The sequence below is a fragment of the Morus notabilis genome, unplaced genomic scaffold (genome assembly GCF_000414095.1).
Source record: "Morus notabilis unplaced genomic scaffold, ASM41409v2 Scaffold1108, whole genome shotgun sequence".
In the NCBI taxonomy this organism is placed as follows: Eukaryota; Viridiplantae; Streptophyta; class Magnoliopsida; order Rosales; family Moraceae; genus Morus; species Morus notabilis.
In genome coordinates, this window is record NW_010361440.1 from 143,228 (window position 1) to 157,253 (window position 14,026).

Genomic DNA, 14,026 nt, shown 5'->3' on the forward strand with positions numbered 1-14,026 from the left:
AGTGACATTTATTTTCAATTTACCGAAAACTTAATATGAATAAAGAAAGTAGATTGTTGCCAAAGAAAAAGAGTAGATTCTCATTAGTCACACACGCCATAGAAAATGTTATCCTTCCTCTAAGGCACATAACCTTTTATGAACTCTGTTTTTACGTGTTTTTTTTTTTTTTTTTTTTCTAGAAGAGATAAAGTCAGTGTTCATTGGAGATAGAGTTGCTATTTGTTACGGGCATAACTTTTCCTCTTCTAGTTTAAATCTAGAACCTGTTTTTGGCCTTACTTTTGTTCCCCTGTTTTTGTTTCTGCCATGTGTTTCTTCTAGTTCCTTTCTTCATCTTGAAAAATGAAATAAACTTAGATTATTCAGACAGAAAGATAAAACCAAAATAAACAGGGAAATAAAAGTAACTAATATATAAAGAAAAATGCCCACCCAAATTCTAATTTTTATGTACCAGCAGATGAAGCACATGAGTTATCATTTTTATATTAACAGGTGTTTAAAATATTATCACATTAATCAATAATAAGAGATTACATCTACTAATAAAAAGATGATAACTCACACACTATATTAGTTAGTACATAAAAGTTGAGATTTGAGTTGATGTCCGTAACATTATTCATACATAAACGACGCATAGGAAGCTTCCCATTCTACTATGTTGAACAGCACTAATTAGCTTTCTTACACCTACCTAAATTTTGTAACTTCACTGATTTTTTTTTTTTTTTAGCCCTTTCCATTGACGTTTGACTCACTCGTACTCTAGAAACAGAGAAGACTTGTAACATGAAAATTGGAAGACTCCTGTCGGAAATAATAATGAGGTTTAGACACAGTTAATAAAGACTTGAAAATGGGATGGCAATGCTGCATTATACAACATTCAACAATTTGATAACATAACCAACATTACATGGCACTGATTCAGCCATTTCCTTGTGCTAAAACAATCATCTATTAACTTCTGGTCAAAATAGGAAGTCGCCAAAACTGACAAAATTATGGGCATAAAATAACGAGACCTCAAGTCTGTACAAAGTTTCTCGAAGAATAACATCTATTACCAACTCTTTTCTTCAAACCATCATGAAATGAGGACCATCTATCTCGAAACCCCGGAGCAATAAATTCCATCATTCGACAGCCTTATCAGCGGGCGGTTGAGCCTTAGCGGGCGGTTGCGCCTTTTCAACTAATGCGCCAGAGCTTGAGGACGCGGGCGGTAGTGCCTTTTCAACCGATGCGCCAGAGCTTGAGGATGCTTCAGCTTCATGAAGCTTGCGCAGTCTCTCCATATGAGCCTGAACCCTGTCCTCCATCTGTCGAAGCTTCCTCCATCTATAGGTAAAGTAGAGGCCAAAACCACCATACACAAGAATGTAGGAAGCCCACACATAAGGATAAGTCTCTGCATGCTCTTTGATTTTTCGATATTTCTCTTCCAACATTCCCATCCACCCAACATCCTTGGGACTTATGGCCTGTTGATCTTCTTCTCCTTTAGGTTGAGCCTCCATTCCTTTCTTTTCCCTTTGCCAATTCTATTCGACACAAACTGTTGGAGTAATTAGAACATCAAACGAAGATTGATTTTTCCTAATTCTTTTTTTTTTTTTTTTGGGGTTTTTCCTAATGCTAACTGGGAATGAAACATCAAATGATACCAGAGTTTCACAACAGACAGACGCATGATTAATTTAGTATAATTTTGATCTCTACCCGCTAACCAAAAATCCAAACTTTTGCCTAAAAAATACATAAACTTTTTGCCTAAGCTAAAGACATAATTTGACAAAAAATAACAGACTCAAAAGCAGAACATGATTAAAACAAGCGAATTTGTTCACCGAAAAATGCTGTTCAAAATTGGATCAAGAACAAGTTTAGAATGGAATCGATTGTTTGATTCAGAAAATGCAAACAAACGAATTTCTAAAATTACATTACCTCAAGGAATTTCAATTTTCAAACGATGAATCTCCCGAAAAAGAAAAAGAAGACGTGAAATGATTTACCTGCTATTGCCAAGGAGATCTCGAATGAAAAGCACGAATCATAAGCTGTTGATGGTTAATCGGAGAAAGGTTTTCCCAATCTTCAGATCCCAAAGATCGAGCATAAACCCTAACCCAAAGGGCTTTGCGCCAGAGACGCCTGTTCTAGACTACGGTCCTTCGTTCATAGGGGTCAAAGGTACTGCTTGGGCCAAAATTCTGAAGCCCAATAACCATATAATACATGGGCTTGGCCCAGAAAACATAACCCAAGAAGCCCGTGGTGGGTCGGTTCCCGCCACCTACGTGCTTAGCGGTTATTTAACCGTTGTACTTTTTGAAACCAAGGCCTTTTGGAAGCGTTACTCTCGGACAGACAAAAATCCAAGTTATTGAGAAGTGTTTTTTTTTTTCTTTTCTTTTCTTGTTATTTTGCAATGACAATAATCCAAGTTCTTTTCTTCTCCTTAATGGTTGTTCCTTTGTCTTCTATAAATCTTCAGCCCAAAAAATTGCAGAAATACCCAGTGGATTCTCGCTTATTTTCAGGTCTCTAGTTCAATCAATTCTCTCTATGTGACATCACAGTTGATTCATGTTTTTTTATGTCTAACTTCTCTAGAAATATTAGCATTAAGCTTGTTAGTGGCTTTAATTCGTCATGACGTTTTGTGAAATGGGGGCATTCGAATTTCACCCTCTTAAGATGTCCAGGATTCAATTTCAGCCAAAAGCGCTCTTTTTTATTTTAATTTAAAGTTTTTGGCATTTTCTAATGAATCCCATTTTGCAGCTGAAGGGTCATCAAGAAAATTTTCTCGTAGACTTTCAAAACCTCTAATTGGAAATAATGGAAGGATTTATGCTTGTTCCGAGAAAGATTTTGTTGCGTTTGAAAGTAATGGTTCCATTGCTTGGATCATACATTCGAATCACACATGCAATGCTGACATGGCCCCAGTTTATGGTGGAAGAGAAAAGGTACACCATTTTCTTGAATTTTTTGCTCTTTTAGCAGATTTTCTATATGTTAGCGTACTTGTCTTTAATACATTGAGCAATTGCAGGCCATATGTAGACAGATAAAATATTTTTCCCTCTGTGATTTCTTTGTGTACTCTTCATATTTATTCAAAAATGTCACCTTTTTTTTTTCAACAACCTTCGTTAGTCATAAATACTTGGAAGTATTTGGCTGGCAGATTTTTGTGGCTGCAGAGAACAGAATACTAAAGATAAACTTGTTAAACAATGGAACCTCTGAACCAGCTTTAGAGGTTTTCCTTAGTTTCCAACCACCAGATAAAGAAGGAAAAGGTGAGGTAATTGGGATCTCGGTTAGCACATTGAGTTCTTCGATATTTGTCAACATTAAAGGTCAGGGGCTCTTCGCCTACACGATGCACGGGCAACTGCTGTGGAGTGCTGGACCTGTGCTCAATCAATTCGGTTACCGCCAGGGTTGTAGGAAAAATGAGACAGATTGTCATTTCATATCAGTCCCTGTGATTGATCAATGTGAGGCTACTATTTATGTAAGGTTTTGGCTACTCTTTGATTTTCTTACTTATTTCCTTTTTTTTTTTTACCCTTTTGCTGATTATGATTTTGCCACAGATTCCAAATACTGAAGGAGAATTGTATTCTTTGTCGATCCACAGTCCTCACTTTAAGTGGATACAGGACTTTAGTATGTTTGACAGGGTTTTCACTGTCACTCCCGGAAACAATGGCCGTTTGTATGTTGTTGTGCCAGCCAGGGCTCTTCTGCTGGCACTCGATGTTTTGACGGGAAATGTGCTCTGGCAAGGAAGTATTGGGCCGTTAAGTTCAGAAGACTCTTCACCAGTTGTTGATTCTAATGGTAACTTTATGCTCATGAAGTATTTTATCTAAAAAAGAATTAATCTTATTTTCTTTGAGCAGTCCATATACTTGGATATCATTACCTTAACCCACTGAATTTCTTGTTCTAAAACTTTTGTTCTCCATAAAGGCAACATGGCCTTGTCTAGTTTTGAAGATTTTTACCTTCTATTGCTTGATCATAGTGAACTGACTTGTGTAGAAGAGTAGATCTTTTACCTTAGAAACTTCAATCAACTTATGTTGTCTTTTCTTATTTCGAGTTTGTAAGCCTTTTCTAACTATTTATTTTTCGCAACCCTCAAGCTATTTCTTTTTTTTTTTTTTTTTTGCTGTTTTTTTTTTTTTTGAATAAATTAAGTGGTGGCTTGGTATTAGGTCAGTTGTTCCCTTTCTTTTGCCTAAAACAAAATAGTGACTTGACTCACTTTTCTGCCACTCAAACTGGTATACAAGGTTGGGTATCCATTGGTTCATTGGACGGTTTCCTATATTCATTTTCACCGAGTGGGGTTCTCAAGAAATTCTCTAAAGCAAGGGCCTCAGATTCTGTGATCCAAGTTAGTCCAGTCCTTGATTGCTCTGGCTATGCAATTTATATTTCTCAGACAGAAATGGAAGGGAAGATTAGCCATATCATAGGAGAATATACTTATGTCTCAGCATTGAAACCCAAAAGTGTGATCTTCACCTTATTCGTCCCAGCAACCGGATCCATATACTGGTCTGAAACCAATCTTGGTAATTCAAATTTTCAGTTTTCTTATACTGATTGTGACTACTATATCTCTAAATTTTCTCTACTTACTCCACTGTTCTAACTAATGGTTCTCTAGGTGAACTCTCACCCTCATTATCCAACACCGATTTGCAACATTTTGTACTCGACGAAAGGATTCTGCTTGCATTTTTCGCCGCTTCAAGTGAGATTCCATACTTAAACAAATTACAGGCATACCACTTTGAATTTCAATATCTCTAGCTCTAAAGTAACTGAATACAGATCTTAATTTCATTTTCTTGTTGATTCAGAGACCGGCAATAAACTAGCATGCCGTTCAAGACGTAAGTCCTTAATCCTGTTTTTTCCTAGAGAATAAGCTCTCTCATAGCATTTATTTGCATATAATTCTCTACGTTATGCAGGTCAGAAAGTTATATCCACCTGCTCTCAATCTAGACCAAAGCTTCTCAGACTTTACACAGGTAAGTTACAAGTACAACTATCAAATGCCAATGAGATAATCTGTAGATGATTAAGATTTTGATCTTTGTGGTTCCTTTTGTACCTTCAGGGAGTGAAAGAGCAATATTCTTGTTTCTGCTATTAGAAACCGCAATCTTGATAGTACTAGCGGGGCTCGTGCGGTTCTGTTGCGTATTTTGGAGGAAGAAGAAACTCCAGGGTCAAAACCTTGGTAGCTTTCTTGACAAACGAGTAAGCTTCAGGGATTAGCTCTTGCTTTGAACAAACATACCATTATTCACCATCACATTGTAATCAATTTTTTTTTTTTTCCTTACATCTTTTGTGTCGTCTCAGCGATCTCTCCAACTCAAGAAGAAATCATTCGACAGGACTATCACAGATCTACAAAGCACGGCTGGAGAAGAAGCAGCGGACGACGAAGTACTCGAGAAATTGGGCGATTTGGTGCGAGAAAGGGAAGGGATAGAGAGGAAGCTCTCGTCTACATACAGTTTGGGGAGAGACAAAACTAGCTCAAGAACAAGGTCAAGATCAAGATCTCTACTTCCATTGTATAATGGAAAAAATAGGAGCTTCTCTTTTCAAGGCTCAAAGAAAGAGAGAGTGACAATCTTCCACACACTGAGCGATACATCGTCCGAAGATAGCGGCGCTGATGATGAAACTAGCTCGGATTTGGACGGAGAGGAGCTAGAAAAGGCAAAAGCAAAAGCAGCTATTGAAGAAGCAGAGGATAGTTCAAGTGACGAGAATGGCGGGATTTTCGAAAGGGGGATTCGGAGAAGTCCTTCGGAGCCAACCTCGAGCTCAAGTGGAATTCAGATGGCAGTGGTTGGAAATGAGAATGTTCATGGAAGTAGGAGCTTGTCGTTGAAAAGGAGAAAGGCTTTGTCCTCAACTAGTTAGCGACTTGTGAGAGATTAATTTTTTGAGGTCGTTTTAGACATACTACCATGGAAATTACACTAAACTGTGTTCTTGTTCTTCTGATAGAAAATCAGATCATGTAGCCAACTAAAACGACATCAGTAGGACAAACGGCAAGGATAACAGTTGTCGATACTTTTACCAGTCAAACAAAAAATAAAAAACGGTATAAAGGGCATTTAATGTAAATAATAATATAATAATAATAAATAAATTGCCTTTAAGATATCAAAAATGACTTTTTTTTCCTAAAATGTGAGTGTACCACTTTAATGTTGTAAAAAACACATAATACCTTTATAATAATTGCAAAAAGTCGTATACCAAAATGATTTTTATCTTGAGACTTAGGTTGCATTTGGTATTACTTTTCGCTCTTAAAATCAACTTCTACTTATAGTAAAAGTTTATTGTAGTGTTTATTAAATATCCTCAAAAGTATTTTTTGAAGTATCGTTGGATTAAGACTAGAATTAAGATAAATAATTCTAATCTCGTGTTTAGTGACAATATTTGACTAAATAAACTATCCGCGGATTAAAAATAGTCTAACTTTAATAAACTATCCTCTGATTTAAAAATAGTCAAACTTTGTAGGATTAGTACTCCCTAAAAATCACAGGATTATTAATCCTTGCACCTAGAGGTTAAGTTCAAGTCGCCCAACCCGGGAGCTTGAATGGGAGTCAGGTCAGCCCAACCTTAAAGGGGAAAGGGTCGTTCTAACTTGACTCTAAAGCCCAACAGGCCTAGTATCGGCCCGAAATTTTATAAAGTATTTTTAAAAATAAAAATAAAAGAGGGCATTTGGGTTGGCCTAAATAAGTTTTCAAACTCAAAACCCTTTGGGACCGAGCTGACTAGGCCCGGACAAACAATGACGTGCCTCAGGTCAGTCCATTTAGTCCGGCTCAAACTTGTAACTCTACTTGTGTGACAACCCTCCTAGGAGGCCGCCACTGTAGCTGAAATTTAACTTGTACTTACTGAAATTTCTTAAAATTTACGAAACATTTTTTTTTAAATCTTTTAGTAGGCATAAGTTACGAATTGCTTTCTTAATTAAAATATTCAAACCTTAACATGTATGTTTCCCAACGCATATAAATATATCTATATGTATATACCTACTCTTTAAGTCCTGCTTACTAATAGCCATAATCCACAAAACCATTTAACATATAGTTTCAGAATCATAATTAGCAAAACTATTTGTAACATAAAACTGATTGCGGAAATATTTACGAGCGGTATCCATTTCCCGATCTCCACATCGTTCGTCCACTCCCTGTCAGTCCGTAAGGCATTATATGTTGGTTGCTTACCTATAGTATAAACATTCTATAATGAGCTTTCGCTCAGCAAGTAGGAACTACCTCTCGCAAAATAACTGTAAGTTCACATGAATAAGTATGCATGAGCCAATTATGCTTAATTATGATATCTTATCAGAATCTTATTATCTTATCTTATCTTTTTTTTGGGCCCGAGTGCTCGTACTACTTGTGCGCAATCATCGGGACGTGAGGGTTTGCAAGGTCCCCCACGACCCCGTGATTATAACTGAACTGAATACCTCCCTTGCGGAGGACATTATTATTATTATTTTGTTCTTTCTTTTCTCCCTTGCGGAGCTTGAGTTACCTCCCTTGCGGAGGCTGGTACGGCACTCAACTGAAATTATTCTTATAAGTTCCTCTTGGCTTATTAAGGTGTACACAATATGACCTAGCATAGCATACTATAACATGAAATGTACTCGAACACATATAATTCATGCATACTGCTTAAGTGTATGTAGTATAAGATAGCATAGCATACATAACATTGAATGGACTCAAACATATATAATTCATGTGTAGTGTTTACTTTAAAATCTATTTATACTGTAGGCGAGATTCCTACTTACCTGATTTACAGGGCTGAAATTTACTTCTCGCCAAACAGCCTAGTGTCTTACTTGCTTACTTCTGAAAATGAACACCTATTGAGTGTGTGAGATTAACTTGTCGTTTGCTATTCTATTTTAGCAACTTATAAAGGAAAATCTAACTCTTTCCTTAAGGCATGCATTCCTCTCTTTTACTAAGGATAGTAAGGATCAATTTATCAAATCCTCAAAATCATATTTTCATTAATGGCCTTGTTATGATATTAAGGCCCAATTCGGCCTAGAACTTATACATGCATTCTAATTCTTAAGCCGCTGAAATTTATACTCCAACGGAGTCTCTTACATTAATGCGGGCGTTGGACCGACATGAAATCTTCAAAATTCTACGGACCTATCGTATTAGGCTCGTATGTGCCCGTCGGAATGATTTGCTTGATAAACCTCTAAGTTCTTTAAAAGGAATTATTTTCTTGAAAACTTTCCATACAAATATTTCCATTAAAATGAGGTTTAATACCATTGTATTTTACTGAAATCCCATCTCGGGTTCTTTGATGACTTTTTGTTAAAACCGACACTGTTTTAGTTTTGTTTTGTTAAAAACTGTGCAGTTTCTGAAATCTGTATTTTGCTGCATCTTTGAGTCGGATTTCAAATATTTGTTCTGCGTGATAATTTTTCATCTCGTCGAGATCTAAAATTGTTATTTTTGGAGAAAGTTGAAATTCAGCATCTAAAGGCCTCGTTTGGCTGAAAACAGTGGCTGCTGTTTTTCTTGAAACTGTTTTAGTTAAAAACTGTGCAGTTTTCAGAAATCTGTATTTTACTACATCTTAGGGTCGGATTTTAAAAATTTGTTCTTCATGACAATTCTTCGTCTCGTCGAGATCTAAAATTGTCATTTTTAGAGAAAACTGAGATTCAACCTCTAATGGTCTCGTTTGGCTGAACCAGTGGCTGCCAGTTTTTTTTAAAATTGTTTTGGACAGCCTGTCCATTTTTTGCAAAATAGCTTCAAACTTGCTTTTAGAGTTAAAGTTGAGTTTCACATTCACAAAAAAAATGTTCAAAATATCGAGAGCTATAAGTTGAAGCTTTAAAACACCAAAAAATCTCACTCTAGGGTCCTCGTTTTCGCGTTCAAAGTAACCGGAAAATTTTTCCTCCAACCCAAAATAAGCAACTTAAATCAAGCATAAGCATACCACATCAAACTAACCTCAAAACACACAAAACCAACATAAAACTCACACACCCTTATTACAATTTATCTCCTCAAGAACCACAAATTACATCCATAAATTCAAGCTTAAGGTTGGCTAGAAAAATAATGGAGAAGAGTTTAAGAACTTACCCTTGAAGAACTCTCTCTCTTGAAAACCTTTGAACTCCTCTAAGATTTGTTAATGGCTTGGAACTAGAAGAGTATAAGGAAATTTGAGAAGAATATTCCTACATTTCAAACTTTACTAAAACATGAGAAAGAAAGGATTTAGAGTTTATACCCTTGGAGAAATGCTTGACTAGACTCCTCCTAGAATTCTTTGATCTCCTTCTTCCTCTTCTATTGTTTGCTAGGGGCTTAAGGTTAGGAGAGTGAGAGAAATTTTTTGAGAGAGTATGGTGGAGTGTGGCCGGTTTTGAGGTGGAGAGAAAAGCAAGGAGAAAAAAATGAGACTTATCCTGTGATGGTTCCTTTTATAGACAAGTTTGTGATCATTTTTTAACCCCAATTTCACTCCATTAGTCAACCAAATTTTTGGTTCAAATCCCCCATTCTTGGCCGGTTCTAGGTGCAAAAAAGATGGAGCAAGCATGCCATGATTTCCCCTTCAACCACTACCATCACATCCCACCTTAACATGAATCCTTCTAGCACACTTAACTAGCCAAAATTTGGCTCTAATTTTACTATGCATGGCCGGCCAAGTGGAGAAGGAGAGAGAGAAAAATGTCAACTACCCCTTGTACTTTTGTCCACTCTCTTAAGTTTCTCTTTGAAACTGTTTAAAATTATACTGACAGTTATTTTCTCCGGTATGTGTACTGGATACTAGTTCGTACTGTGTTTGGAGATTCTTGGAATTGAGATTCTCAAACTGTATATGCACTGGAAATTCTTTCGTTTTAAATTACGGTGAGAATTTTTCGATCGAATTTACTTGATCGCAAAACATGATCTTAGCATGAAATCTGCTACAGAATTTAGGAATACAGATGTTAATTCCATAAATCCTTCATTCACAAAATATAACATAATATATATTTTTTTCCAGGAAAAATTCTTGACTTAAATACATAAATCGCATTATTTAAATTCTGGGATTTTCTTGGTCACTACAACTTGCACCAAATTATAAAGGTTCCCCACTTCTCTTGCCCCAATCTCATGCCATCCCTGCCCACCACCGCCAACCATACAGTCTTTATTACCCGCACCCCACTAGACCACATAGCCTTGTCGTCGCCCGCCACTCACCATGATTTGTTGCTGCCCCTATGCTCAAGGTTGTTGTTGTGATGTGCCCCGCCTTGACCACAATGATATAGAGCCATTCACCTGGCCATTGTATGGCGAATGGTTGGTTATACCTTATTTTAAACACTAAATTTGGACAGAGAACTCAATCATTCCTTGTGGACTAACCATTGACATGATGCTCATCCTCATCAGAATTTCATGCTAGACTTGCTTTGTCTAATACTAGAAAAGATTGTGCATGTACTTTATTATTTTATTTTAAAAAAAATAATAAATGACATCATTTCTACATTAAATCATAACTACGTCTGTTAAGAGATGAAATACTATCATTTTAACTCCATCAAGAACTAATTAACACTGATAGGGCTATTCATAAACCCACAAAACCCGCAGGCCCAATCCACCCCATCCCAACCCAACCCGAAAAATGTAATTTCTAGTATTAAATTTTTTTTACAGCTCATTCAATGTCGGGCCTGAAGTTTTGGGGTGGGGTATGGGTTGGGCCTATAATAGCATGCACACTCCAACCCAACCCGCGCTCTAAGTTACCTCTTCTAATATCTAACCCTAGGCAGGCAAATCATTTCTACTCTCTAGTTTCTTCATGTTTGAATTAAGCCTCTATATTTGCTTTATTTTAAGACTAATTTATGAGGGTAGACTAATTTATGTTTGCTTTATGTTTAATGTTGGATGGACTACTTTGCTTCATGTTTGATGTTGGATTGAACTTTGTGTCTTTGATTCTTTAAATGTTAAAATTGACTACCCAACTCACCCCGCACCGCCCTAACCCAACCCAAACATTATTGGGTTGTGAAATTTTTCTAACATCGTTGATGTAACGTCCCTCCCGAGCCAGCAACTAAGAACTATGCCAACTTGAGAGAAATGTTAGCTTACTTTGCTATATTACTGCTTAAATAGAGAAATAATCTCTATATCAAGTACAATCCTCGAACAAATTCTTAAATTTACAAATTTAATAACTTAAGATCTCTTAACTTAAACTCGTCATGGGACTTGAACCGCTCTTGCTCAGTCAACTGGAACTTCTACTGAGAGCTTACCTGCATCACGAGAACTATATGAGCTAAAGCTCAGTAAGTAAACCGTAAAATAATTTCCACTTTAAAAATATTTTTCTTTAAACTTTTAGGGCCCTTGTGTCTGACATTCATCTTGTGTTATTAGAACCTTTTTATCTTCTATCTGGTGGCTTCTGTCTCGGAATCTCTTGTTCCTCAAGGATTTAACCCTTTTTACTAACTGAGTCAATTCGTAATTAACACAAGATTCATATCATATTCTGAAAACTAAAACACTTTCTAAATCTCATGAAAACATGTCAAATATATATAAATTGGCAATAAACTGAAAACTTTCATGTACTACTGATCAAGTGATGCAGTGGAAAGTCTACTTACAAATTTACTGGTGAAGAGGAAAATCCTTCTCTCAGTTTCCTCTCACTTTCTTTCTATCTTTCTATTTTCTCTTTATCTCTATCTCGCCAACTTTCTCTCTCTAGCTTCCTCCATATGAAGGATGGAATGAATCCATCACTTATTTATAGTATGTCATCTTACATTCTAGCCCTTGGATCAAAGCTTATGTGGATAGATCCTAGCCATTGATTCCATATCTAATATCTACCATTGGATCACAAGTGTTTGGCTAAATCTTGGCCATTGATCAAATTTCAAGTGTCCATCTACTTGACAAGTGTCTTTCAAAAGATAATTTGAACTTTTCTTCTTTTTTTATCTCGACAAGTGTCCACTTAGAAGAAAATTTGAACTTTTCTTCTTTCTTTATCTTGACACGTGTCCACTTAGAAGAAAATTTGAACTTTTTTCTTTCCTTATCTCGACACATGTCCACTTACATGTGAATTCTTCTGCATATATATGTTATCTGATAAGGCAGGTGTTACAATCTCTCCTCTTTATAAAAATTTCGTCCTCGAAATTTAAATATTCTAATTTCTCCAACTGAACAACTATCATAAAATAATTAAAAATCTTAACTATTCCTCAAAACATGATTCCTAGGTTGACTGAGTTCTTGGTATCATGACATGTCTACTCTACTATGTCTCCAGAAACGTATGGCTCTGATACCAAAATGTAACGCCCCTCCTGAGCCAGCAACTAAGAACTACGCCAACTTGAGAGAAACGTTAACTTACTTTACTATATTACTGCTTAAATAGAGAAATAATCTCTATATTAAGTACAATCCTTGAACAAATTCCTAAATTTACAAATTTAATAACTTAAGATCTCTTAACTTAAACTCGTCATGGAACTTGACGCTCTTGCTCAGTCAACTGGAACTTCTACTGAGAGCTTACCTGCATTACGAGAACTATATGAGCTAAAGCTCAGTAAGTAAACCATAAAATAATTTCCACTTTGAAAATATTTTTCTTTAAACTTTTAGGGCCCTTGTGTCTGACATTCATCTTGTGTTATTAGAACCTCTTTATCTTCTATTTGGTGGCCCCTGTCTCGAAATCTCTTGTTCCTTAAGGATTTGACCCTTTTACTAACTGAGTCGATTCGTAAATAACACAAGATTCATATCATATTCTGAAAACTAAAACACTTTCTAAATCTCATGAAAACATGTCAAATATATATAAACTGGCAATAAACTGAAAACTTTCATGCACTACTGATCAAGTGATGCAGTGGAAAGTCTACTTACAAATTTGTTGGTGAAGAGGAAAATCCTTCTCTCAGTTTCCTCTCACTTTCTTTTTGTCTTTCTATTTTCTCTTTATCTCTATCTCACTAACTTTCTCTCTCTAGCTTCCTCCATATGAATGATGGAATGAATCCATCACCTATTTATAGTATGTCATCTTACATTCTAGCCCTTGGATCAAAGCTTATGTGGATAGATCCTAGCCATTGATTCCATATCTAATATCTACCATTGGATCAAAAGTGTTTAGCTAAATCTTGGCCATTGATCAAATTCCAAGTGTCCATCTACTTGACAAGTGTCTTTCAAAAGACAATTTGAACTTTTTTTTTTTTTTTTATCTCGACAAGTGTCCACTTAGAAGAAATTTTAAACTTTTCTTCTTTCCTTATCTTGACACGTGTCCACTTAGAAGAAAATTTGAACTTTTTTTTCTTTCCTTATCTCGACACATGTCCACTTACATGTGAATTCTTCTACATCTATATGTTATATGATAAGGCAGTGTTACAGTTGAGGCCAAATATGTATAACCCGCACCCTTTGGGACGGGATAAAAAAAAAACCTTATCCCGTACCAACTCAACCCATAAACAGCCCTAAACACTGAGTAGAAAATATTTCTTATGGAACTCAAACATGAGACTTTTAATTTACCAACTTGTTTATAGTAGGTTCAATGTCATCAAGAAACAACAGATTTTTTTTAATTTGGTAGGGGATTCGTACCCTGATTCAAATCATAGTGTATGGTTTACTACAGTGTTTTCTCTCACAAAAAATACACATAAATTGAAAATAATTTTAATCTATGAACTAAACGTCTACTAAAGTTCAGTGAATAACATCTAATTAAAAGGACAGTGATATTACAAATTAAAACCAGGTAAAACACGACAGCAAATGCTAAAAGCGACAGAAAGTGA

General features: G+C 36.0%; 2 protein-coding genes across 3 annotated transcripts; one reads left to right on the forward strand and one right to left on the reverse strand.

Moving 5' to 3' along the window:
• Positions 1-731: 731 nt before the first annotated feature.
• LOC21392485 lies at positions 732-2,151 on the reverse strand. 2 transcript variants are annotated; one of them, XM_010099532.2, is made up of 2 exons: positions 2,025-2,151; positions 732-1,550 (listed from the first exon to the last, which is right to left on the reverse strand). In XM_010099532.2, exon 2 carries the CDS (start codon positions 1,524-1,526, stop codon positions 1,143-1,145), a length of 384 nt encoding a protein of 127 aa, XP_010097834.1. In that variant the 5' UTR covers positions 1,527-1,550; positions 2,025-2,151; the 3' UTR covers positions 732-1,142. The 2 variants fall into 2 exon arrangements, with proteins under 2 accessions (XP_010097834.1, XP_024022315.1); XM_024166547.1 differs by having other exon boundaries at positions 733-1,564.
• Positions 2,076-5,985, forward strand: LOC21392486 (protein GAMETE EXPRESSED 3). The gene is made up of 10 exons (XM_024166532.1): positions 2,076-2,319; positions 2,797-2,984; positions 3,206-3,538; positions 3,621-3,867; positions 4,326-4,634; positions 4,718-4,792; positions 4,902-4,934; positions 5,016-5,075; positions 5,165-5,307; positions 5,413-5,985. Exons 1-10 carry the CDS (start codon positions 2,076-2,078, stop codon positions 5,983-5,985), a joined length of 2,205 nt encoding a protein of 734 aa, XP_024022300.1.
• The last annotated feature ends 8,041 nt before the right edge of the window (positions 5,986-14,026 follow it).

What these genes read in the sequence shown, in the direction of transcription:
- LOC21392485 (XM_010099532.2), bottom strand. Translation starts at nt 1,526, where the DNA reads ATGGAGGCTCAACCTAAAGGAGAAGAAGATCAACAGGCCATAAGTCCC.
- LOC21392486 (XM_024166532.1), top strand. Translation starts at nt 2,076, where the DNA reads ATGGTTAATCGGAGAAAGGTTTTCCCAATCTTCAGATCCCAAAGATCG. An exon ending in TTCAAATTTTCAGTTTTCTT is followed by an intron (nt 4,635 to 4,717) that starts ATACTGATTGTG and finishes GTGAACTCTCAC; the next exon opens with CCTCATTATCCAACACCGAT. An exon ending in GTAGCTTTCTTGACAAACGA is followed by an intron (nt 5,308 to 5,412) that starts GTAAGCTTCAGG and finishes GTGTCGTCTCAG; the next exon opens with CGATCTCTCCAACTCAAGAA.